This window comes from Palaemon carinicauda, chromosome 17 (genome assembly GCF_036898095.1).
Source record: "Palaemon carinicauda isolate YSFRI2023 chromosome 17, ASM3689809v2, whole genome shotgun sequence".
NCBI classification, from domain to species: Eukaryota; Metazoa; Arthropoda; class Malacostraca; order Decapoda; family Palaemonidae; genus Palaemon; species Palaemon carinicauda.
In genome coordinates, this window is record NC_090741.1 from 66,630,654 (window position 1) to 66,657,303 (window position 26,650).

The window sequence follows — 26,650 nt, forward strand, 5'->3', positions numbered from 1 at the left end:
CAGAGGACACTCCAATGGAAAACTGTCTGGATAAAGTCTCAGGTCTATGGTAGCTTAAACCTCTCAAAAACAACTGCTTTACCAGGTTCTGACTTACACTAACTAAAAATGTTACATAAATAACCAACCAAGATTCACCTACCATTTCCTTCAGAGTTTGAACAGTACACAAAATATTAAATTGAACCAAATTAGAAACTAACGGTGGAGACTAGGTGCACAAAAAGAAAGGAGGAATAGATGGAGAGTGAAAGCAAAAGGAGAGGGAGTCAGTGTCTGTGCTTTCCCATCTTATACTTCAAAAGATAATATAAATACAGTCTGGAAACACTTCGCATTCATCACAATTATTTTTAACAACAAAGGACACATTAGTTTACTTACCTTATTAAAACTTATGATTGATATTGGCATTTTGTTTCAATCACAGGAAGGAAATATTGTAAAGATAGGCAGCAGTCACTCAGGCTCTGTGAAATCTCTTGCAAGATTTGGCACCACTCTGGCCTCTCCTGGAGACATAAATCAGGATCGTTATGAAGGTAAGTTAACTATACAAATCTCGGGAAAATATATAGTAATTTCTATCAAAATACCATGCGAGTTTGGAGTACTCTTTTCTACAATTATTTTTTTTACCCCTATGTCTCCATGCCTATGGCCAAGCATCACTTAGAAATACAAGTCTATAATCCTTCCAGTAAGTACTGGTATGTTGAAACATATTTACCAAAAAGTGATGACAATACTGTATTGCTTTTATTTTTTTTTTCTTTTCAAAAGAAAACAGATAAAGGAATTGGCAACTAATTATATCGTATATGAATACACGTACTATAAAAATATTCTTCTAAATTACTATAATACTATTTTGCTATTCAAAGATTAGATTCATGTAAATAATAAAACAGTTCTCTATTGTTGACCTCTCTCGCATGAGGTCACACTAATAATTTTCTCAATTGCTCCCTTTATTATGTCAACCTCTTTCAGTTTACAATTATTTTTCATTAAGTGGTGTAATGGTTCCAATGTATCTTTCTTCTCAATTCAATTTTTTACATTTTCATCTTTTATACAGCACAGTATTACCAAACACAACCAATCAATAAATATAGAACAACACTAAACACACTGATTAAATGGAAATAAAAATTAGATAAACAAAAAAGGTATTATAATGCAATCAGATTGTTAACCTTTAGCCTATGTTAGTCTTATTTAAAGCCTGACCTAAGGTAAACAATCTAATCTGAGGAATCCTAATTTTTGTGGAAATTTTTACTGTCTTCTTAGTATCTTTTGTGTTTGTAGGTAGATAAAATTGGTGAAGGTGAGATCTGTACTCATACAGTCTTTAAACCACAATATGGTCACAAATTCAAGTCTTCATTTAATCACAACAGTTTTAATGGTTTAACAATTTGTCATCCTATAATTGTGGGGTATCTTGCCATCTTTGTACCTTTTTTGTATTCCAAAAAAACTTATTATTATTTACTGCCTTTTCTATCTGTTTAATTTTCCTATACTTTTCTTTCACCTTTTTCCACTCCTAACTTACTGTATATATTTTTGCTTTATTTCACAATAGATGTAGCTGTTGGAGCTCCTTGGGAAGATGATGGTAAAGGCGCAGTTTACATTTACTTGGGATCAATATATGGTCTTAGAAATAAATTCTCCCAACGACTCACACCATATGACTTTCCGAGTCACTCTCTGAGAGGTTTTGGTATGTCATTGTCACGGGGTATTGACATTGACAATAACGGTTATCCAGGTAAGGATGTATGATTTTATTTTGTACTTCTGATAACACTTAGTTACATGTATTAAGAAAATGCTGTTATAGGGAACCTTAATGCCAAGCTAGGCCAAGTATATTTTGGAATAACTGTACTTTGTTTTTTTCCATAATAAAAATGAGCAACTTTAGAAGTAATTTTTCTGTCTAACATTCTAAAATGTATCCATGCCTTAATGTAAAGAACACTTCATATTTTTTCTTATGATATCAATGTATCAATTTATCACAAACCTATCTTGATTGTTCTAATCCATACTTCTACTTTCAAAATATCAGATCTAGCAATTGGAAGCTTCATGTCTGGTCATGCCTTGGTCTTGAGGTCTCGAACAGTAGCATCCCTAACAGGACACTTGGTGTCTAAGCCTCCAGCCCTGGCACTAGACACAACAGAATTCACACTCACTGCCTGCCTTTCATACACCGGCTACAACGTTCCAGCTTCTATTGGTATGCTACAGAGTTGGTTTTACACAAGGCCAGACTTATACCCTAACAGTATTTTACAGTCTCCCTTTAGCATAAGTATAGGAGGTAGAGCTAGTTTCCAAAAGGGAACGGAGTGGAAACACAGTATATGTACTGTACAAAGCAGAAGAGGGAAAAGGTGCCATTTGAAAATCTAGCTTACATTAATTAGCTTTGTATTGATCAGTTGAGATATTGTTTCCTTATTCTTCTGAGAGTAAATGATTTGCCATATTTCTTATCATAAAGTGTTCATGAAATCCTTTAATAATCTATACCATAATTATGAGATTTTTTATCTCAGCTATTGCAGGCATTTCACTCCAATCAACCCCCCCCCCCCCTACAGTGCTTCATGATAGCAGAAAAACCCCGAAGTAGAACAGAAATCTATGGTATATCTTTTTTTATTATTTCTATAATTTTCATTATTTTTATTTGTTATAAATCCAAAACTGACTCTTTTAAAAAAAAGTTTGTAAAAAAATTATAAAACTTATCTGCCCTCAAAACTCGCGATATACAGTCTGATATAATTTGAATAGTGTATAGTATATTCATAAATCTGTGATGTACTGAGGGAGCGATAGGTGAACAGCAATGAGGTGAGGGATTACTGTAAAAAAAAATTCATAACATTTATAAAACTTCACTGTGCCTTTTTCAAAATAAATTTTATGTTAAAACTCTCAATAACAACATAAGGTTCACTGAGCAAGCCATACTTCCAAATTCTATCAACAGGACTCCTGGTTAAACCAGGAATCACTCAGAGAAGGAAAATAGTAACCTGTAAGTAACCTCTAGGAAAGTAATACCTGAAGCTGCACATTTGTCATTTCATCTGAACAATATTCATTTGTTTTTCTAATACTAGATGTACCGGCACAACTCACTTTGGACTATGGGCACCATTCACCCAGGGCTTCTTTTTTGGATACCAAACGAATGGTAATGAATTTGACACTTAAAGCCACAACCACAAGATTGGAATGCAAATCATTCCAAGTCAGTGTAGAGGTAAGTAAAGAGAAGAAAGAGAATGCACATACAGTATGTACTTAAAAAGTACTGGTAAAAATAGGGATAGAAACTAAAAAAAAAAATGAATAAAAAAAATTAAATTTAAACTATAGTAATCACCAACAAAAATATATGGAAGTAATGTCTTATGTATTCTTATCAACTGATGAATTTAGAATCTCAATGAATAAAAATAACATTATCAAAATCCTTCTTCATCAGAAACAAATACTGTACAGTATAACTTAACAACTTACATTACATCCGCAGATTTCAGTAAAACTTTAAATTTTGAAACCAATCACAATTTTCTATAAAAAATAATTGTTTTTTCTTTAAGTCATGAACATTCTCAATCAAAGGCAAGAACTTCAGTATATATTTGACACATACCATCAGTTAATCTGTAAGGGTTAGGCTTTGGACCTAGAGACAGGAGGAAAAAAAAAGTGTTGAACAAAATCAGAAAAGACTGCAACCTTAGATTACAGTAGTTATTCTTGTTTTTTGTGTACCCACGGATAAGCTGTTATTCTTTTAGAAAAAGAAAATCTGACTTGTGGAGAGGTCAGAAAGGAGATAATACAACTCATTTCTTCTGATGAAAAAGCATATTAAGAGGATCCCAATGCCTCCACCAAGCCCAAATAAAAGAAGAATATAACATAGAAGCCTAATAAAAACAATTTCAACAGACCCTAATATGCTAGCATAAACAGTAATGGATCAATGAGATGTGAGAGCCACAGGAGTGAGGGGGGATGGTAATTGAAGTTACCCTCTCTTACGGCCATCTAATCGTTTCCCTTCCTGTTCTTTGAACCTTTCTTAAATAAATGCAAAATATTCATAGGCTTTGCAACATGAATGGGAGATACCTCAAAATTTCCCCCATCGAGGGAGGTATCACTCGGTGATCTTTGTGCACTCCAGTACATCATAGACTTTTTTATTTCAAGTAGTGTTCCTTTATCCTATACATGCATTGCTTTCTTCATTTAACCTATTAATATATTTTCTTTAGAGTCTTACATGTTTGGGTGATAAACTTCATTAATTTCAACTTACTCTCCCATTTTCAACACTTATTTAAGAATGTATACTTCAATTACAATTTATGACAACAGTAAATTATTAAAAATGTAGCGACAGCATTATCAAAATTGATTCCAAAACTATAAAACATTTATAATCTAATTACTTTGAGCTAATACTATACAACTGTATCCTTATAAACAATCTTGTTTTCACTACTACAGGCAAACAAAGTGGATCCTAGAAGACCCATTATTGTGAGCTTTGAATATGGATTTCCTGATATTCCTGGAGAGCGACTTAGTGAGTATGATATCAACACCATTTACATTTAGAATCACTTCACTATCAGTTCCTAGCAAAGTGTAAACATCACACATAAATATCTTTTATTTCTTCAATTAGGTCTATTGAATCCTTTCATCTGATTCTTTCCAAAAGGTTGAGGTCAACAGCACCTCATTTGTAACAGCAGCCTTTGATTACATAGCTAAAGCAGGGATGGGGTCAGGGTTTTCAAATGCATAACCCGCATGGAGCAATCTAGACCCAGACCCTAAAATTCTAGTGAGTGGCAAACCCAACCTTGTTACCATCATTTCTGTCAATAAAGCAGTAACAATTTGGATGTCATCAATGTATTGGCTGCACAGAAGAATAGCATAAAATCCTATGGGTTTCTCCCAATAACAGAATCAGCTGATCAACAGCTACCCTTTGGTTAAAAATATCAGTAAAATCCCATCCTGAAGGGCTTTGAACTAAAATCCCTTCATCTTAGTTGACAACACTACACCAGTTCTCATACATCTGTTTCCACTCAGCCTTAAAATTTCTTCCTGAACCCTGGATCAGTGACTTCCTCTGGCCTTATTTCCTCTTTAATACTAACCACAGGAATAAGTATGGTTTTAAAGGTTGCCCAAGAATGGTAGTGGAAAGGGAAAATTAAATGCCTTAACAGTATAATGCCCTAAAGACTGATTATATCTACATATGATAAGTGCCCAAGCCCATCTCCACCCAAGCAAGGACCAGGAAGGGATAAGCAATGGTTGCTGATGATTCACCTGGTAGACCTATAGGCTCACTTCAAAACCCCGCTCCCTATCTCACTGGGGTTGTAGACTCTACAAAAAAACCATTGAGCCTGAGCAGGGCCTGAAGCTCAGTCCAGTAGATCACCAGGCAGGGATGATTGCAAATGGCTACTACAACCTGGATGAGTCAACAGAAGATAAGAATAACCCAGCAATTTTACTCAATCCTAACACAGCATTGTACAAAATCATTAGACTTATCTGCACTAGCTGAAGCACTTCTCTCTCTTCTTAAGCTTAGATTCTTCATATCTATTCCTGGACTCTACCAATGAAGATGAACTTGCATCTTATGCCTGAGTTCCTACAAACTTTACATAGGTTCCCCCAAGAACACACCTTCTCCCAACAAATGCACCATGTCTGCAGGTTAAAAGGGATTTTGACGAAGGAAAAATGACAAATTCGAAGATAATTTGTATTTTTCCTAACCATACAAACCTTAGCTATTTACATTGGGTTTACCTTTTAGCGCAGCTGAAATGACGAGCCAATAGTTTTAACGAGGGTTAATTACCCCCGCGCTAGTTAGCGGTGGGTAGGGGAAGGGTAGCTTGCTACACCTCCCCCCCCCACACACCAGTGACTTGCTTCACTTCACTTAGAGGTAGGACTTGACTTGGGGGTCAGGGATGGCGGGCACATATGCGTAAATAGCTAAGGTTTGTATGGTTAGGAAAAATACAAATTATCTTCGAATTTGTCATTTGTTCCGTAACCGAAATACAAACCACGCTATTTACACTGGGTGACTTACCCCTTAGGAAGGGTCGAAAGTCCCCAGCCTTACTGACTTCGGCTTGCCCGGGGGCTCAATCCCTCAGTGAGCAGCACTAGAGAAAAGGAGCCCCTGTACCTCACAAGTTCCTAGCATCGCTAGGAACGAGTGGCCTACGTAAGCAGTGTGTGGAGGAGAGTGTGGCTCGTACTATGAAGTTGACCTTGAGACCTTCAGATAGGAATTCTAGGATAGGACGTTCCCAATACCACCTCGTCAGGGTATGGGAGACGCAACAGTATTAAGCTTAATACTAGGAGCACAAAGAAGCATGGGTTACCTGCAGAGGTCGAGGTCAGCTATGCGAGGACCAGGATGCTGCTCCCCAAGAGAGGGGAGAATGAAGAAAGAAGTAAGGGTCAGACATACTCTTTCATTCACGCAGACTAAGACCGGGTAACAACGCCCTCAACCTACTGCTACTTGTCCAAAAAGGAGCCTGAGGTTAGACCAGCTGTTGTGCAGCCACCACAGGGTCGATAGAAAACGTATCGAGGCTCCTGTGGGTCACGTCTTGCAGGTAGTGGGCTGTGAAGGTCGTCTGACGCTTCCAGACCCCAGCTTGAACTACCTGCGTCACAGAGAAGTTTCTCTTGAAGGCCAGGGATGTAGCAATACCCCTGACATCGTGTGCCAGAGGGCGACGTGACGGAGGAGGGTCCGGATTCAAGGCATGGTGGATAACCCTTCGAATCCAGGCTGAGATGGTGTTCCTGGTGACCCTCCTCTTAGTCCTGCCTGTGTTCACAAACAAAGCTCGCACTTGAGGACGGACTGCAGCCATTCTCTTCAAGTAGTGCCTCAGACACCTCACTGGATATAGTAGCAGTTGGTCTGGGTCGCTTGTTACAGAACGGACTACTCGCGATCCTGAAAGAGTCGAAGCGAGGATCCGGCACTCCAGGAATCTGAGTCTTGGCAACAAACTCAGGGACGTACCTGAACGTTACCTCCCCCCATCCCCTTGAATGGGCGATGTCGTACGAGAGACCATGGAGTTCACCAACCCGCTTGGCCGAAGCCAAAGCGAGTAGGAAAGCCGTCTTCCAAGACAGGTGGCGATCGGAGGCCTGGCGTAATGGTTCGAAGGGAGGTCTCTTAAGAGACCTGAGGACTCGAACCACGTTCCAAGGAGGAGGTCTCACTTCCGACTGGGGGCAGGTAAGCTCATAGCTACGTATGAGTAAAGAGAGTTCTAGCGATGAAGAAATATCCACGCCCTTCAGCCTGAAGGCCAAGCTTAAGGCTGAGCGATAGCCTTTCACTGCCGAGACAGAAAGGCGCATTTCTTCCCGCAGATAAACGAGGAAGTCCGCTATTGCTGGAATAGTGGTATCGAGTGGAGAGATACCCCTCCCACGACACCAACCACAAAAGACTCTCCACTTCGCTTGGTAGACTCCCTCAGAGGACCTTCGCAGGTGCCGAGACATTCTCTCCGCAACCTGTTGCGAAAAGCCTCTCTCCGCGAGGAGACGCTGGATAGTCTCCAGGCGTGAAGCCGAAGCGAGGCTACGGCCCTGTGAGGGACGCCGGAGTGGGGTTGTCTGAGAAGCTCGTGTCGTGGAGGAAGTTCCCTCGGGAGCTCCGTTAGGAGCTGCAGAAGGTCCGGGAACCATTCCGCGTGATGCCATAGCGGAGCTACCAGTCATTGAACAGTTGACCGATAGTCTGGTCCTGTTGAGCACCCTTCTCATCAGACAGAACGGTGGGAAGGCGTACACGACGATGTTGTCCCACCGTTGCTGGAAAGCATCTTGCCAGAGTGCCTTGGGGTCCGGGACTGGGGAGCAGTACAGGGGCAGCTTGAAGTTCAATGCTGTCGCGAACAAGTCCACAGCCGGGGAACCCCACAAAGTCAGGACTTTGTTGGCTATCTGAGGATCCAAAGACCACTCGGTACTCGCTATCTGCGAGGCCCTGCTCAGACTGTCGGCGAGCACATTCCTCTTGCCAGGAATGAAGCGAGCTGATAGTGTTATCGAGTGGATTTCGGTCCACCTCAGAGTCTCTACTGCAAGATGGGATAGCTGCTGCGAAAAAGTGCCTCCCTGCTTGTTGATATAAGCCACTACCGTGGTGTTGTCGCTCATCACCACCACGGAGTGAACCGCCAGGGACCGTTGGAACTGCTGAAGAGCCAGAAAGACGGCCTTCAATTCTAGCAGGTTGATGTGTAGGCACTTTTCTGATTCTGACCAAAGGCCTGAGACCCTCTGGTTCAGAACGTGCGCCCCCCACCCTTCTTTTGACGGGTCCGAAAACAGAGTCAATTCCGGGGGGAGGACGAGAAGACTCACTCCCTTCCGCAGGTTCTCCTCGGCCAGCCACCATCGCAAGTCCGTCTGTTCCAAAGACCCCATTGGGATCAGAATGTCCGGGGAATCGGATCCTTGATTCCATCGGGACTTGAGCCGCCACTGTAGGGATCTCATCCTGAGGCGGCTGTTTGGGACCAGACGGGCCAGGGAGGATAGGTGACCTAAGAGACGCAACCACGACTGGGCGGGGAGCTCTTCTCGCCTGAGGAAGGGTTCCGCCACCCTCCTCAGCCTTGCTATCCGGTCGTCTGATGGAAAGGCTTTGTGGAGATTGGTGTCTATTAGCATGCCTAGATAAACCAGTCGTTGGGACGGCTGTAGAGAGGACTTCTCGAGGTTTACCACGATCCCCAGATCTTGGCAAAGATCCAGAGGCCTGTCTCGGTGCCGAAGAAGGGTCGACTCCGAGTCTTCTAGGACCAGCCAATCGTCCAGATAATGAAGGAGACGAATGCCGTTCCTGTGCGCCCAAGATGAAATCAGGGTGAACACTCTGGTGAACACCTGAGGAGCTGAGGAGAGACCGAAACACAGCACCTTGAACTGGTAGATCTTGTCGTCTAGGCAGAATCTCAGGTACTGTACATCCTGGAAGACGGATGGATTGGGATCTGGAAGTACGCGTCCTTTAGATCCAGTGTACACATGAAGTCTTGTGGTCTCACCACGTCTGCTGTCTCCATGCTGAACCGGGTTTGCTTGACAAACCCGTTAAGAGCTGAGAGGTCGATGACAGGTCTCCAGCCTCCAGTAGCCTTCTTTACAAGAAAGAGTCGACTGAAGAAGCCTGGGGAGCCGTTGACGACCTCCTGGAGAGCACCCTTCTCGAGCATGGTCTCTACTTCGGCCTGAAGGGCCAGTCCCTTTGCCGATCCCGTGGCATAGGAGCTCAACGACACTGGATTCGCTGTCAGGGGAGGTTGAGATGTTGTGAACGGGACGCGATAGCCTTGGCCGATCACTGAGACCGTCCAAGCATCGGCCCCGTGTTGCTGCCACCTGCGGACGCAACGCTGAAGGCATTCCCCCACAGGTGGACACGCAGGGGGACTGCCACCCCTAGGGCTTTCGGCTGCGGCCGCCACCCCTAGGAGTCTTGCCTCCCCTGGAGGACTTACCACCCCTCTTACCCTTGGCTGGAAAGAGCTGGGGCTTAGACACCACCTTCTTAACTGCCGGTGCCTGTCTCGGAGCCTTACGAGGGTGCTGCTGCTGTTGCGGCGGAGCTGGAGGCTTATAGGGCCGAGCTGTAAGGGCCCTATGAAGGAGGGAGTCCGTGCTGGATTTCCTCCACCTCTCAGCCGTTCGCTCCATGTCCTGAGGCTCAAACAGGTTCTCCCCCAGAAGGGAAGCATGTCGGAGCCTACACACATCCACGGCGGGGACCTTCAGATGGAATCTCTCGGTCACAGCATCGCGCCGCTTCAACACCGAGTTGGCCAACAGGGTGGTAACCTGGTGCGCCAAAAACTCGATGGAGCGGGTGCCCAAGAGTAAGAAGGTCTCCAGGGCCTTCCTATTGGTCTCCTTGGACAAGTCCTCCGAGCGCAATAGGATGCCCAGAGTTCCTAGCCAAAAGTCCAGCCACGAAGTGGCCTGCATGGCACACTTAGCGACCTTCTCATGGCTAAGGATCTCTGCCGCCGAGAACGACACCTGCCGGGCAGAGAGCTTCTCAAAGGGAACTCCCTTCGCCAGCTCCTCCACGGAGTGATGGAGAGGAAGAGCGAGGCTGGCCTCACCCAAGATCTCGAAATACCTCCTCTGCTGAAGACGAGGAGGAGGGATGAGCTTGTTCCCGGCAGAGGAACGACTGGAGGAGGCAAGAATCGCGAGCTGAGCATTGGCCTTAGCTCTGGCACTCTTCAGACCCCGAGACCAGGGCAGAGCCGCACTGGACTTAGGGGCCTTCCGAACGTCAAACACCTCATCTAAGATAGTGTCTTTGCCTTCACGGGGGGCGATCACGGGGTCCATAAGCCCGTTAAGTTGCCTTATCAGGCTCAGGACCTGCCAGAAGGCATGTTCGGATTCCTGCTGATCTCCTCCTTGCGGGCTGGCAGCTAAGTCTCCTGTCCCAGGAATCTCTTCCTGGGGTGAAGCGTGGACGTTCCCCCGGGGAGCAGCGGGTTCCTGGCGAATCCTCGAAGATGATTTCGGGACGGTCTTGGAGTCCTTGGATTCCCTCCTGGGAGGGATACAGGATCCCAACAAAGAGGATCGAGGAGCCCCTTCCTCACGAGACAATTCTCCTCCATGAAACGAAGTCTCCCTCCTTGGTGCCGAGGGGAAGACTACCGCTTCACTGGACTCACCCGAGGACGGAAACGCCGCGTCCACGGGAGAAGGAGAAAGCACTCGAGCAGGAGAAGGGGGCTTCGCGACAGACCTCTTGGGAACCAACTTCGCCCTGGGGGAAGTCACCACGAAGTCCACTCCTCTCTTTCTCTTTAGCGTATGAGAGGCAGCCGTTGGTTTGTTGCCCTGATCAGCGAGTGCTGGTTTCATAACCCTCACTAACACCCGCATCAGGGGACCAAACCAAGTCTGTTGCTCAACGGACACAGAGTCCGAAATCCTCGCTGGAGGGAAAGGGATCGGGCGATCCTTTGGAGTGGACACCACAGTACCTGCCTGAAAAGAAGGGGGGGAAGAATGATGCACTAACCTCTCCGCAGTGTCTTCCTTTTCCTGCACTACAGTCCTGCGTTTGGGTGGAGGCGATCCCGAGCGCTGTCTAGGAACACGCGTTCCTGCTGCTACCACTGGCTGAGAAATTCGCCGCGAACGATGGTCACGCGAGGGCGAACGGTCGCGCGGGCGCGCAGGCGAGCGATCGCGCGGGCAAGCGATCGCGCAGGCGAGCAGTCGCGCGAGCGCGCGGGCGAGTGGTCGCGCGGGCGCGCAGGCGAGCGGTCGCGAGGGTGTACAGGTGAACGAGCGCGTGTCCGAGTCGGCGAACGAATGCGTTGGCGCGATGGCGAGGGAACGCGTTGCCGTGTGGGTGAGGAAGGTCGCTGGGGGCGTAGATCAGCAGGTGATCGGTGGTGAGCTGGCGAACGCTGGCGCGCAGGTGAGCGATGCCGCGTTATCGCATAATGATGCATTGGCGAGCGATAGCGCGTAAGACGCGCAGGTGAATGATCGCGCGATGGCGAGCTAGTAGATGGCGAACCATGTCCTTCAAGAACCTCTGGTCGATGAAGCGTTGGAGAACGCGTGCGTGCAGGTTGTAAATCACGCGGGCAATCCGGAGATCGCCGATACTGTAAACAGGTGATCGTTGACGCGTAGGAGAACGCTGACGAACAAGCGATACTAGAATCGCCTGTAAACGCTGGCGAGCAGGTGATCGCTGGCGAGCAGGTGATCGCTGGCGAGCAAGGGGGCGACGCGTGAGATCCTGTGAAGGAACAGGTGGCGCGGCGCGTTCACGAACAGGAGCAGGAAGATCGTAGGCGCGTGGGCGAACATGTGCTTTTGAAACACGCGCTGGAGAACGCGGACGATGTTGCGTAGACACAGGATGAGGATCGCGAGAGAGCTCAGGAGACTGATGGCGCGCAGGGCGATCAACAGGGACTGCAGGATGGTCAGAGACCACAGGAGAGTGCTGGCGAGCCGGAGGGCGATGATCCTCAAAAGAGCGCTGACACTCAGAAGAGCGCTGACACTCAGAAGAGCGCTGACGAGCAGGAGAGCGCCTGTGTGCTAACACTGCAGAAGGGCGAGCAGAAGAATGCTGGCGCCCTAAGCGCTCTTCAGGAACCACAGGATGTAGGATGTCCTCAGGAGAGCGCTGACGAGGAGGGCGAACATCAGGAGAGCACCGGCGAACAGGTGAGCACTGACGAGCAGGAGAGCAATGACGAGCAGGAGAGCGCTGACGATCAGGAGAGCGCTGACGAGCAGGAGAGCACTGACGAGCAGGAGAGCGCTGACGAGCAGGAGAGCGCTGACGAATAGGAGAGCGCTGACGAGCAGGAGAGCGCCTGTGCGCTAACACTGCACGTGAAAGGGAAGAATCCCTTTGCCCCGAAGGGACCGTTGCCCGTCGGGTGACGAGTTCCCCAGAAGGTGAAGTTCTAGCAGGAGTTGGAGAACGGTCTGCAGAGAGGTCCAAAGGAGCAGGAGCTGTAGGCTGAGTACGACGAGGAGAGTCCCCTTCGGAGGAAGAAGATCCAAAAAGGCACCTCTTAACCCCCTTATAACCCCCTTGCGACGCAGCGGACGGTGAGCCTTACGGCGAAGGCGGCCACGGGGAAGATCATCAGGACCATCAGTCCTCCGAAGGGGAGTCTCAGTCAAGGCACTACCCTTAGAGGGAAGCTGAACAGCAGAAGAGCCCGTAGGACTCACTTCCCCCTTCGAAGGATGTACGGAAGGGGGAGGAGAGCCGTCAGTACCATTATCCTCAACTGCACCTGCAGAGGATTGCCCAGACCCGTTGGAGGCCTCTGCCACCACGACGTCAACGATAGACAGAGGGTCTACCTCTGCTACCGCCGGTGACTGCTTAACGGCGGCCCCCAACGAGACAAGGTCAATCAAGGCGACCCTGGAGGGCAAGTCCTTAAGCCCCAGGGAAGCCCAAATCTGTAAGAGATCATCATTAGTCAATGAATTATCAACAACCTCCTCCGGAGGAGGAGGGGGAACCGCCCCGCTATGGGAGGCGACGCCCTCTCCCCCCACCCAAGGTCGGGAAACAGAACTAGGGCCTGCGCTACCACTCAGCCGACTCTCCTTAGGAGCCGGACGAGGGGGAGCTTCGGAGGAGGTTTGGGCAGCAAAAGAAGAGTCCCGAGAACCCTCCTCCTTCAAGGCAACCCCCGAAGGAGAACGGTCTCTCTTGGACTTCTTCTTACGCCGGCGGCCAAACCTCTCCCACTGGGAGGCAGACCACTCCCTACACTCACTACACATGTTTTCCTGGTCACACCGTCGGCCCCGACACTGAGGGCAAAGGGTGTGAGGATCCGTCTCTAAGGCCGACATAAAGATCTCACAAGGGCGGCCGGCAACACCAGGACACGTACGCATAGTAAAGATAATAATAATAAACGGTAGTCAACTTCAAAACACACACAAGCTGTAGTAAAGAAAAAGCAGAAAAAAGATTAAAGGCTGTCAACGAGGACGATGGACAGACACGTCTGTTCATCGCCGAGCTAAAAGTGAAGTGAAGCAAGTCACCGGTGTGTGGGGGGGAGGGGTAGCAAGCTACCCTTCCCCTACCACCCGCTAACTAGTGCGGGGTAATTAACCCTCGTTAAAACTATTGGCTCGTCATTTCAGCTGCGCTAAAAGGTAAACCCAATGTAAATAGTGTGGTTTGTATTTCGGTTACGGAACAAATCTATTTCTGGGGAGAGACCTGTGACGCCCGGTGAAAAGAGTCCTTCTTTACACTTTTCTGATATAAATCTTCCAAATATACCAGAGAAAGATAAAAGCATGGAATGCAGGGGTTACTACCGTCGCGCGAGCACCTCGTGGGTGTCATGTATACATCAGGGGCGTGTGAAAACCACTACTCACAGGCTGTCTTCCATTTAGATAATTCCTTCATCAAAGGGAAGGGCCGTAACAAAGGCCCCAGAAACCACACTTGGACCACGCCACCGTCACCCAACATGAGCGCCCTCTAGGTCATCCTTCTGCAAGAACATATGGCTTGGCAAGGAAAGGGTGGGTCCGTACAAAAATAACCGGGAAGGTTTTCACCGGGCGTCACAGGTCTCTCCCCAGAAATAGATTTTTCCTTCGTCAAAATCCCTTTTCTGGGTCGACCTGTGACGGCCGGTGAAAATGTACCAGAGAATGCCTTCCAAGCCCAATAAAGTAATAACATGAGGAGAATACAAACACCATGTAACCAAATATTGAAATATAATAATGTAAGTAAACCTCAAATTACCAACTAGCCAAATGACATAGGGAACGTAAGGCTAAATAAATATGAAGACAAGGAATCAACTGAGTGTCGAAACGCAAAAGGCATCAAACCTTACATGTCTAAGCATATCTAAACATTAAAGGAACGGTAACTACAATAACAGTTAAATCATAGGAATTAAACATGGTAAATATCATAGGGCTAAAGAACTACCCAGGAGAGTGGCGACGTGGTGTGAGTGGCGGGTAGGAGGGAGAAGAGAAGAGATGGAAGAAAGGAAGAAGAAGAGATTAATGGGGAGAGATAAGATTCCCCGCTGCCACCGTCGGGTATTTAAGGGCCTGTAAGTTCTTTAGATAGTGGCGTTTGACAACCATAGGGGATTTCCAACCCGTATATTTTTTTAAAGTCATCAAAGTCCCTGTTCTGGAAGTAATTGATGGAGGTATCTACTGACCGTATATCATGAGCCTGGGGAAATGATTCCGGATTAGAGCCCTGAAACATCTGATGTTCGGAGTAATCCCCCCATCCACTTAGAGACGCGTCTGTATAGAATGTCACTTGTGGAGGTGGGAATTGTAGAGGAACCGATTTGGAGAGGTTCTTCGGTTCGGACCATGGGCGTAGTCTCATTTTCAAGACAGAGGGGATCTTCGAGACCTTTTCTCTTAAAGGTACTGTAGCTCTCTTTCTCCAAACTCAATTGATGTCTTTGAGTTTGGCTTTTAATAGGAGATCTGTTACTGAAGTGAATTGGAGAAGGCCGAGGATTCTTTCTAAGGCTCTTCTGGACACCTGTTTGTGTTTGAGAAAATTCTTGATCTTGGAAGCTACTTCTCTTACCTTTTTGGAAGGGAGAGACAACGTGTGCTTCGAAAGGTCCCACTGAGTGCCTAACCATTCTAAGTGGCCTGATGGTTGCAGGCGGGACTTTTGGAGATTGACCCGAAATCCCAGGTTGGCGAGAAATCGAAGTAATTCCTTCGTAGCTCTGTTTCCTTCTATGGCCGACCGGGCCCAAATGAGCCAACCGTCCAGATAAGCAATGATCTGTATCCCTTGGTTCCTGAGTTGTTCTAACACTGTCTCTCCCAGTTTCGTGAATATCCTGGGATCAATGTTGAGGCCGAAGGGCATGACTTTGAACGCAAAGGCTTTCCTGCCTAGGCGGAAACCCAGGTAAGGAGAGAAGTTTCGAGCTATTGGCACATGATAATAGGCGTCGGTAAGGTCGATAGAGGTGGTGACGGCCCCACGGGGAAGTAAGGTCCGTACCTGAGAGATAGTCAACATCCGGAACTTGTCGCAGAGAATGTAAGAGTTTAGCTTTGACAAGTCCAGGTCCACTCTCAATGCTGACAAGCCTTTCTTCGGAATTGTGAACAGGCGGCCTTGGAACTTCAGTGATCGAACCCGTTTGATTGCTTTCTTCTTGAGTAATTCTGTGGTGTACTCTTTCAGGATGGGAGTGAGTTTCTGGGAGAAGGTCACTGGTAGAGGAGGAGAACCTTGTGGCCATTTCCACCCCAAACCTTTAGAGATTATGCTATGAGCCCACGGACTGAAGGTCCAATGGTCTCGAAAGTGGTAAAGTCTCCCCCCTACCGGGACCACCTCGGGTTCGGAGCTAGGGCTGTATGCAGGCGAGGGCATCCAAACGGGGTTGGGTTGTGTACCTGGGGAATCAGTGAGGTAAACCACCTGATGAGGGGGATTCGGATGCAGAGACGTCGAAGCAGAGGGAGACTGTGATGACGAGTGGGTAACTGACGATTGATGGCAGTGACCCCGGTTCGTCTTGTAAGGGGTAAATCTCTGCTTCTTCTTGAAGAAAGCTTGCTTTTGGGCTTCGACCTTCTTTTTGGCAGTGAGGCCCCGCCTCACCTGCAATTCTGGTTTGCTCTCGTATCATCTTGTAGAACCTTGTTCACCTCCTCCTGAGGGAAGAGGGTTTTACCCCAGCAGGAGGAAGCTATCAGCCTGTTCGGTTCATGTCTGATAGAGGCCTCAGACAGAACGTATTTCCTACAACTAACCCGAGCAGACCACAAAGCGTGTAGGTCGATTTGGTAGGACAGAGATAGGTTCTTCGTGAATATCCGAAACAAGGTCTCAGTGGGATAAAGCGAGGCTAGGGACTCCCCGAGGTGGGGTCCGTCTCTATAAGAGCCGGCATGGCAGAACCTTCTTTGACAGCTTGAATAGTAAGACCTGTCAATTTATCCGTAATAGGCAAGGTAATAATGAGAGCAGTTGTAAATATGGCGTAGGCCCCATTGTGTGGGGTGAGCTTGGAATTAGCATACCCCCAGACCGACAACATCCTGGCCCAGACAGCTTGGGCCTGCTCTTTAGGAAATATTACCGTTACCTACGGTACCTTGTCTAACCATACCAAGGCATGCTCTTTCAAACGAACGAATCCGTTGAATGGGAATTCTAGTCCCAGAGGGTAAATTCTAGGGCCTCTAGAGGGCGGACGCCTATGCCATCCAGAGTTATGGTACCATCTATATATGGAGCATGTAAGGCAAATCTCTATGGGTTGTTTTTATCGAAGGAGGTTACTTCGATGCGTCTGGGGCTGTAGGGGGAGACATCCGAGTTCCTGAACGGATCAGATTCGCCACCATATCTTTGAGCTCCGTCAGAGCTCCTTGGCTTGCCCTAGAATGTGTTGTATCTGCTCTTTAACCATATCCCTGATCAGGTCGGCGAGGAAGGAGGGATCCTGAGCACGACCCGCTAACGAAGCCCTGGACTTATCGGACTTCGTCTTTTAGCAGTCACGGTTTTATGCAAAGTAATATGAACATCAGGATCCTTTGAGGGTCCTAGGCCGGTGACGCAGATAATGGCAAAGCTGAAGGCTCAAAACTCATCACCACCTACCTGTTCGTCCATGGGTTCGACGTCCCACCCTAGAGAGGACACGTCCCCCTCCAATAAAGCTTCCTCTTCCGTTGGAATGGTTGCTCTAACCACCTCAATTAACGGGGCCTCTGTCTCCGGTGGAACTGTCGCAGTAGTAGAGCCCGGGAACAGTCGAGAGGCCATGTCTCCGCCGAGGAGATAGGGTCCGCCAGATGGAGCATTCCTTCCAAATCTTGACACCCAAGGGCGGAGAGCCGCTCTTGCAGCCCGGAGAGATTCATCATCATCCTGAAAGAGGTGAGGGGATTAGTGATGAAGGAGAAGACCGTTCTCCTCAATAAGCGATGTATACATAAATCAAGAACAAATTAAATCATCGCCAAAGGATACCAAAAGGAACAAATTAGAACCAACTTACATCATCGTTCAGGAGTAGGGAGGACAGCTCGTAGCAGAGCGTGCATGACTCCAGGAACCATACCATGTAGGCGGACCTTCTGTAAAAGAAAGGAGACATAAGTCTGGATGTTCCTTGAGACTCTGGTTAGTGATCCTATTCACAGGCTGGGATCAACCAAATTATCTATAAAACAATAATATATATGTATATGTATATATTTGTACATGTATATAATATATATGTATATATTTATGCATATATCTAATTATATATATGTATATATATGGATAAATATCCATACAACATCGTGTTCAAATAGAAATAAATTTCTACTTCGTACTTGGGATCGAACGCTAGCCCCTTCTAATGAAAAAGCCAGGTCGAAACCAACCATGCCATGAGAGGCCATTTTACTGGATAACATTAATTATGTGTGGCTAACATGGTTCTATCATTGCTAGCTAGAGCTACAAATTAACATATAAGGTCAAGTAACCACGTAACATGTAACTATAAACCTCATCGGTAAAATAATGTTAACCTCGGTTCTGAACGACTGAGTGGTTCTGAATGTCTGAGTGATCTCCGGTGGCACCGGAGATCCGGTGACAAAGGTCCGTAATAGTGAAATCGTGAACACCAGCGGTAAGATAATGTTAACCTCAATGCTGAACGTCTGCGTGATCTCCGGTGAAGCCGGAGATTCGGTGAAAAAGGACCGTAATAATGAAATTGTATTATAGATGCATAATATTATAATTAACACACATTCTGATTTTAAGAATCATGAGATATACCTTATAATCTCGTACTAAATACTCAGGTAAACAGGGCACCAGCCACCCATTGAGATCCTACCACTAGAAAGTTATGGGTTCTTTGACTAGCCAGGCAGTACTACATTGGATCCTTCTCACTGGTTACAGCTCATTTTCCTTTTGCTTACACATACACCTCATGGTCTGGCCTATTCTTTACATTGTCTCCCATGTCCTCCTATACCTGACAACACTAAGATTACCAAACAATTTTTCTTCATTCAGGGGATTAACTACTGCACTGTAATGGTTCAGTGGCTACTTTACTCTTGGTAAGGGTAGAAGAGACTCTTTAGCTAGGTAAGCAGCTCTTCTAGGGGAAAGTCACTCCAAAATCAAACCATTGTTCTCTACTCTTTGGTAGTGCCATAGCCTCAGTACCATGGTCTTCCACTGTCTTGGGTTAGAGTTCTCTTGCTTGAGAGTACACTCAGGCACACTATTCTGTCTTATTTCTCTTCCTCGTGTTTTTTTAAGTTTTATTTTAACTGTTAATTGCTTCTCTTGGAGTTTAATCTATTTCCTTATTTCCTTTCCTCACTGGGCTAGTTTCCCTGTTGGAGCCCTTGGGCTTATAGCATGCTGCTTTTCCAACTAGGCTTGTGGCTTAACAAGTAATAATAATAATAATAATATACAAACCACTAAAACCGACACAAAATAGGAGAGCCATATAGAGGTATTGTCGATCCGACTGTCGTAGGGTTCGGGTTACTATGGACCAAAATCAAACTCACTTCTCCTTATATTGTAATCATTCACTATCTACTGTATTCAAATTCTTACAATTGCATACATTCTCAATACACATATAATATTAATCTAAACCCTACGATTGTAGACATAAAAACCTATTTTTTCATAGGACTGTTCAGCATCACCAAGATTCTAGTTAATTTCTACTCACTAGCTTATGGCCTACAACTATCAATCACGAAATAGATATTTAGTAATACAATCAATTTTGTTGTAACAAAAATCAAAGTTGTGTAGTCAATACAAGTTATTCAACTAATAAAAGTAGATATCAATTCATGTAAGAGATCCTATGAAGCATGGCCAAAATTTCCACATCGTTGACATTAATCACTAATTTCTATTTTCAGAGCTACCTACAACTGACAACAATGAACCAAAGAGCTTCAACTACTCCATTCGAATTTTAACTGACTGTGAAGACAACGGAGACAACATATGCCAGACTGATATGCATGTTGAAGCAGACTTCAAAAACTACAGGTAAGAAAATACAGTACTAGTTTTCCATGAGATCCATACCCTTTGTCCTTACCTAACAACACGATGTAATTATATGTCTCACAATTTCAAAACGTAACTTGTGGAAATAAAAATTTCATGTTCAATATCCAAAAGCTTTTCAATAACATCTGTTGCTATCATGCAAAAGGAAAGTCTGTCTCTAGTAGATATCAATGCTGATGACATATTTTTCAGTATTTAAAGGAAAATAACTGAATAAAAGCATACCAATAAGATTCTATTGACTTTTAAAAATTCGCTTTACTGAAAAATTAAAATAAGTACTGTATACAGTATCTCAATAATATTCTTATGCTTTGCATTCAGCAAATACAAAACTTTGATGTGTTAGATCTTAAAAAATTACTAAAATAGAGGATAAACTTTATTATCTCTTATTACTTTCATCTTCATTATTTTTCAGGAAAGATGAACATTTAGTAATTGGAGGAATCAAAAGACCTGAACTGGAAATCTCTGTCAGCAATTTAGGAGAGTCAGTGTTTCTTCCAAATGTCACTATAAGTGTATCAGAGCCATTTGTCCTGTTCATGCCCATATCCCATAGCTGTGAATTTGCCAAAGACAAAAGATCCCGCCTTGTTTGCCAACTGATAAGCCCAATACAGAAGGAAACTAAGGTCAGTAATACAAGGTTTAGGTTTTTTAACACCAAACTGTGTGAATGAAAGGCAAAACATCCCTATGCAATCCAGACCTCAAGGAAAATTGACAGAATCTAATCTGAGAAGATAGATTATAGAGGCAAAGTATCCAAAAGAAATTAGGTTATTCTTTACCTTGCTAGTAGAAAAAAATATTGTCACAAGACCAATTTATGATTACTTGTTGTTATGTCATTACCTAGGAGGCAGACCTCAGGTTAGTAGAACTACCTCGCTATTTCCGTATCAAAATGTAAACTATCAGATCCTCAACTTGTATCTAAGTGCATAATCATTGGTTTAATCTTAAAAACTAAAAATACTGTAACTCTCTCCTCCTCTCGTCTCCCTCATGCCAGCCATGACTCTCTTCAAAGGTAAAGTGCAAATTTATTTGTCAATATATTTCTATCTTCTATAGGGAATTATCAATTTATATTAATTCTGGTGTTAGTGGTTATACACTGTTAAATAATTAACAACTTTTAAAAATCATTTTACAGTGAAATGCATCAAATTAATTTCCTTTACTTCTTATGGGAAAAATTGTTTTAGTATAGACAAGAATTTTAGTTTGGAAGCAAGCTCCCAGAACGAGTTAAACTCGTAAACTGAGGTACCACTGTCGTTGGTATTAGACCATCGTAGAAAAACTGTAAAAACATTTGATAACTTAAATATAGAATGTATTTTCTCTGTTTTACTCAACATACCAAAGCTTTATTACAACCTTATTTTATCATAATAATATTTTGGAAGATGCTCCTTTACCCCTTTCATGGCAATATAAAATCAAGGGCAATTTTTCTGATCAGCAGCTTTGCAATCACCTTTTCTCTTCATTTTTGTTCACCCAAAGATTCCTTCTTACTTTCTGTTAGAATCATCTTCATAATTCTCTGAGTGTTTCAAGGAGTTGAAGAAAATTTTCTTTTAAATTAGCAACATATCTGTCATGACAGCACTCCTCCCAACTGTAGAGATCAGAAACTATCTCAAATTATTTGCTTAGAACAATGATCTCTCCATTACACTGCAAAACTATGAAATTTGGCCATGGATTGCCCTCATAGATATAAAACTTTCATTCTCTTAAGATGGTCATTAACTTTTATTAAAGTCTGGACCATATAGTACTCTATTATTTTCTTTTATCCTTTTTCATTTTTCATTCGGGTCTGGTTTAAAGATATGTATTGGGTGGCATCACTTGCCCTCCTTCAACTCACATCAAACCCATATTTGACCACACATTATGTCTTTATTTATTTAAGATTAAGATATTCTTTTTTTTTCCAGGATATCTTGACAGTCATAATTGACCCAAGCCAGGTAACAGATGCTATACCAATTCCAAACCTTATAGTCGACGTGGAGGTAGCAGGAGAAGGAACAGAAATTTCTGAACTCGATAATCGCATTAGTGCAGAAATTCAATTGTCAGCAGATGCAGAGCTGAAACTCAATGGGTAAACCTTTATATATTTAAAGTGCAAAAAAGCATTAAATCTAACAGCAACTTAAAAACTGTTATATTATACTATAGTTACAAAAATTTTGTACAATAAACTACATTAATATCCGTCTTTACGTTGATTCAATATACAGTAGGTCCGTTTCGACTTTACATCGGTTCAATATACTGTATGTCTGTTCCAAGTTAAGTAATAAATAAAAAAATTCCATCCACTTTACACCGTTTCACCCATTACATCACTCTCTACATTGTAAAATAAAAATGTTATTTTTATAATAAAATAAATTTTTGAATATACTTACCCGGTGATTATATAAGCTGCAGCTCTGCTGCTCGACAGAAAACTCTACGTTAAAAATCCGCCAGCGATCGCTATGCAGGTAGGGGGTGTACTTCAACAGCGCCATCTGTCGTGCAGGTACTCAGTACTCAATGTAAACAAAGAACTCAATTTTCTCCTCGGTCCACTGCGTCTCTATTGGGGAGGAAGGGAGGGTCCTTTAATATATAATCACCGGGTAAGTATATTCAAAAATTTATTTTATTATAAAAATAACATTTTTCAATATTTAACTTAGCCGGTGATTATATAAGCTGATTCACACCCAGGGGGGTGGGTAGAGACCAGCAATAAATGTTTACATTATTATGAGCTAAGGATTTTTTATTTCATTTTAGCAGTTATCAAAATAACAAACATAAAATAAATAAGTACCTGGTAAGGAAGTCGACTTGAACAATTACTCTGCCTTTTTAAGTACGTCTTCCTTACGGAGCCTCGCGATCCTCTTAGGATGCTGAGCGACCCCTAGGAGCTGAAGTATCAAGGGTTGCAACCCATACTACAGGACCTCATCAAAACCTCTAATCTAGGCGCTTCTCAAGAAAAGAATTTGACCACCCGCCAAATCAACCAGGATGCGAAAGGCTTCTTAGCCTTCCGGACAACCCAAAAACAACAATAAAAACATTTCAAGAGAAAGATTAAAAAGGTTATGGAATTAGGGGAATGTAGTGGTTGAGCCCTCACCCACTACTGCACTCGCTGCTACGAATGGTCCCAGGGTGTAGCAGTTCTCGTAAAGAGACTGGACATCTTCAAGATAAAAAGACGCGAACACTGACTTGCTTCTCCAATAGGTTGCGTCCATTATACTTTGCAGAGATCTATTTTGTTTAAAGGCCACTGAAGTTGCGACAGCTCTAACTTCATGTGTCCTTACCTTCAGCAAAGCTTGGTCTTCCTCACTCAGATGGGAATGAGCTTCTCGTATTAACAGTCTGATAAAATGGGATAAGGCATTCTTTGACATAGGCAAAGATGGTTTCTTAACAGAACACCATAAAGCCTGTGACTGTCCTCGTAAAGGTTTAGTTCGTCTTAAATAGAACTTAAGAGCTCTAACAGGGCATAAGACTCTTTCTAGTTCATTTCCAACCATATTTGATAGGCTTGGAATATCGAACGATTTCGGCCAAGGACGAGAAGGTAGCTCGTTTTTGGCTAGAAAACCAAGCTGTAAAGCACATGTAGCCGTTTCAGATGAAAATCCGATGTTCCTGCTGAAGGCGTGAATCTCACTGACTCTTTTAGCTGTGGCTAAGCAAACCAGGAAAAGAGTCTTTAAAGTGAGATCTTTAAAGGAGGCTGATTGTAGTGGCTCGAACCTTTCTGACATAAGGAATCTTAGTACCACGTCTAAATTCCAACCAGGTGTAGCCAAACGACGCTCCTTCGTGGTCTCAAAAGACTTAAGGAGGTCCTGTAGATCTTTGTTGTTGGAAAGATCTAAGCCTCTGTGACGGAAGACTGATGCCAACATGCTTCTGTAACCCTTGATAGTGGGAGCTGAAAGAGATCTTTCTTTCCTCAGGTATAAAAGGAAGTCAGCTATTTGAGTTACAGAGGTACTGGTCGAGGATACTGATACTGACTTGCACCAGTTTCGGAAGACTTCCCACTTCGACTGGTAGACTCTAAGAGTGGATGTCCTCCTTGCTCTAGCAATCGCCCTGGCTGCCTCCTTCGAAAAGCCTCTAGCTCTCGAGTCTTTCGATAGTCTGAAGGCAGTCAGACGAAGAGCGTGGAGGCCTTGGTGTACCTTCTTTACGTGTGGCTGACGTAGAAGGTCCACCCTTAGAGGAAGAGTTCTGGGAACGTCCACTAGCCATCGAAGTACCTCGGTGAACCATTCTCTCGCGGGCCAGAGGGGAGCAACTAACGTCAACCTTGTCCCTTCGTGAGAGGCGAACTTCTGCAGTACCTTGTTGACAATCTTGAACGGGGGGAATGCATATAGGTCTAGATGTGACCAATCCAGTAGAAAGGCATCTATATGAACTGCTGCTGGGTCCAGGATTGGTGAGCAATATATTGGGAGCCTCTTGGTCATCGAGGTTGCGAAGAGATCTATGGTAGGCTGGCCCCATGTGGCCCACAGTCTCTTGCATACATCCTTGTGTAGGGTCCATTCTGTTGGAATGATTTGTCCCTTCCGACTGAGGCAATCTGCCATGACATTCAAGTTGCCTTGGATGAACCTCGTTACTAGAGAAATGTTTAGATCTTTTGACCAGGTGAGGAGGTCCCTTGCGATCTCATACAACGTCATAGAGTGGGTCCCTCCTTGCTTGGAGATGTACGCCAAAGCCGTGGTGTTGTCCGAGTTCACCTCCACCACTTTGCCTTGAAGGAGAGACTTGAAGTTTTTCAAGGCCAGATGAACTGCCAGTAGCTCCTTGCAGTTGATATGCAACGTTCTTTGACTCGAGTTCCAAGTTCCCGAGCATTCCCGACCGTCTAATGTCGCGCCCCAGCCCGTGTCCGATGCGTCCGAGAAGAGAACGTGGTTGGGAGTCTGAACAGCCAGGGGCAGACCCTCTCTGAGGCTGATACTGTCCTTCCACCAAGTCAGGGAAGACTTCATCTTCTCGGAAATGGGGATCGAGACCGCTTCTAGCGTCTTGTCCTTTTTCCAGTAAACAGCTAGGTGATATTGAAGGGGACGGAGGTGTAGTCTTCCTAACGAAACGAACTGTTCCAGGGATGATAGCGTCCCTATCAGACTCATCCACTGCCTGACTGAACATCGTTCCCTCTTCAGCATGTTCTGGATGCATAACTGGGCTTGACTTGTTCTGGGGGCCGACGGAAAAGCCCGAAAAGCTTGACTGTGAATCTCCATCCCTAAATACACAATAGTTTGGGATGGGACCAGTTGAGGCTTTTCCATATTGACCAGGAGACCCAATTCCTTGGTCAGATCTAGAGTCCACTTTAGATCCTTCAGACAGCGACGACTGGAAGAAGCTCTTAGAAGCCAGTCGTCCAAATAGAGGGAGGCTCTGATGTCCGCTAAATGAAGGAATTTGGCTATATTCCTCATCAGCCTCGTAAACACAAGAGGAGCTGTGCTTAGGCCAAAGCACAGGGCTTGAAACTGGTAGAGAACCTTTTCGTAAACGAATCTCAGAAAAGGTTGGGAGTCTGGGTGGATGGGGACGTGAAAGTATGCGTCCCTTAGGTCTAAAGAGACCATCCAGTCTTCCTTTCTGACCGCTGCTAGAACGGACTTTGTGGTCTCCATGGCGAACGTCTGCTTTGTGACAAAGACATTCAGCGCACTGACGTCTAGCACCGGCCTCCACCCTCCTGTCTTCTTTACCACTAAGAAGAGACGGTTGTAGAAGCCCGGGGATTGATGGTCCAGGACTTTGACTACCGCTCCCTTTTCTAGCAAGAGAGACACCTCCTGCTTCAATGCTCGTCTCTTGTCTTCCTCTCTGTACCTGGGAGAGAGATCGATGGGAGACGTTGCTAGAGGGGGTTTGCGTACAAACGGGATCTTGTACCCCTCTCTGAGCAACTTCACAGATTGTGCATCTGCGCCTCTCTTCTCCCAGGTCTGCCAGAAGTTCTTGAGTCTGGCTCCCACTGCTGTCTGAAGAAGGTGGCAGTCAGACTCTGCCTTTAAAGGACTTGGTTCCTTTCTTCTTCCCACGTCTCCCTTCGGCACGAGCACCTCCTCTGCTGGAGGCTCTGCCACGAAAGGGCGGAATGAATCTGGACGCTGGAGTGTCCATCCTGGGTCTTGACAAGGTAGGCAAAGGGGTGGCTTTGCGGGCAGAGGACGCAACCAGGTCATGGGTGTCCTTCTGAATCAAAGAAGCAGCAATCTCCTTAATCAAGTCCTCTGGAAAAAGGCACTTTGAGAGAGGAGCAAACAGAAGTTCTGATCTTTGACACGGTGTCACTCCAGCTGACAGGAAAGAGCAAAGGTTCTCACGTTTCTTGAGGACCCCGGATACGAACGAAGCAGCAAGCTCACTAGATCCGTCACGTATGGCCTTGTCCATGCAGGACATTATGAGCAAGGAAGATTCCTTGTCAGAAGGGGAGATCTTCCTGCTCAAAGCTCCCAGACACCAGTCCAAAAAGTTGAAGACCTCGAAGGCTCTAAATACTCCTTTCAACAGATGGTCTAGGTCCGAAGGAGACCAGCATATCTTAGAGCGTCTCATGGCTAGCCTGCGGGGAGAGTCTACAAGACTTGAGAAGTCGCCCTGGGCAGAGGCAGGAACTCCCAAGCCGAGAACTTCTCCCGTGGCGTACCAGACACTCGATCTGGAAGAGAGTTTAGCAGGGGGAAACGTAAAGGCTGTCTTCCCTAGACTCTTTTTGGACTGCATCCAATCTCCTAAAACTCGTAAAGCTCTCTT

The 26,650-nt window shown here is 45.2% G+C and overlaps 1 protein-coding gene across 2 annotated transcripts in view; it reads left to right on the plus strand.

Annotated features, from left to right (window-relative positions):
* Nucleotides 1–26,650, plus strand: part of LOC137656839 (integrin alpha-PS3-like) — a 114,799-nt gene that overhangs the window by 48,477 nt on the left and 39,672 nt on the right. For both annotated transcript variants that reach the window (XM_068391171.1, XM_068391173.1), the window contains exons 9-16: nucleotides 431–542; nucleotides 1,595–1,783; nucleotides 2,087–2,260; nucleotides 3,156–3,298; nucleotides 4,561–4,639; nucleotides 19,636–19,768; nucleotides 20,214–20,430; nucleotides 21,754–21,923. In XM_068391171.1, the coding sequence (XP_068247272.1) occupies nucleotides 431–542; nucleotides 1,595–1,783; nucleotides 2,087–2,260; nucleotides 3,156–3,298; nucleotides 4,561–4,639; nucleotides 19,636–19,768; nucleotides 20,214–20,430; nucleotides 21,754–21,923 (1,217 nt within the window). The remainder of the gene's footprint in view (nucleotides 1–430; nucleotides 543–1,594; nucleotides 1,784–2,086; nucleotides 2,261–3,155; nucleotides 3,299–4,560; nucleotides 4,640–19,635; nucleotides 19,769–20,213; nucleotides 20,431–21,753; nucleotides 21,924–26,650) is intronic.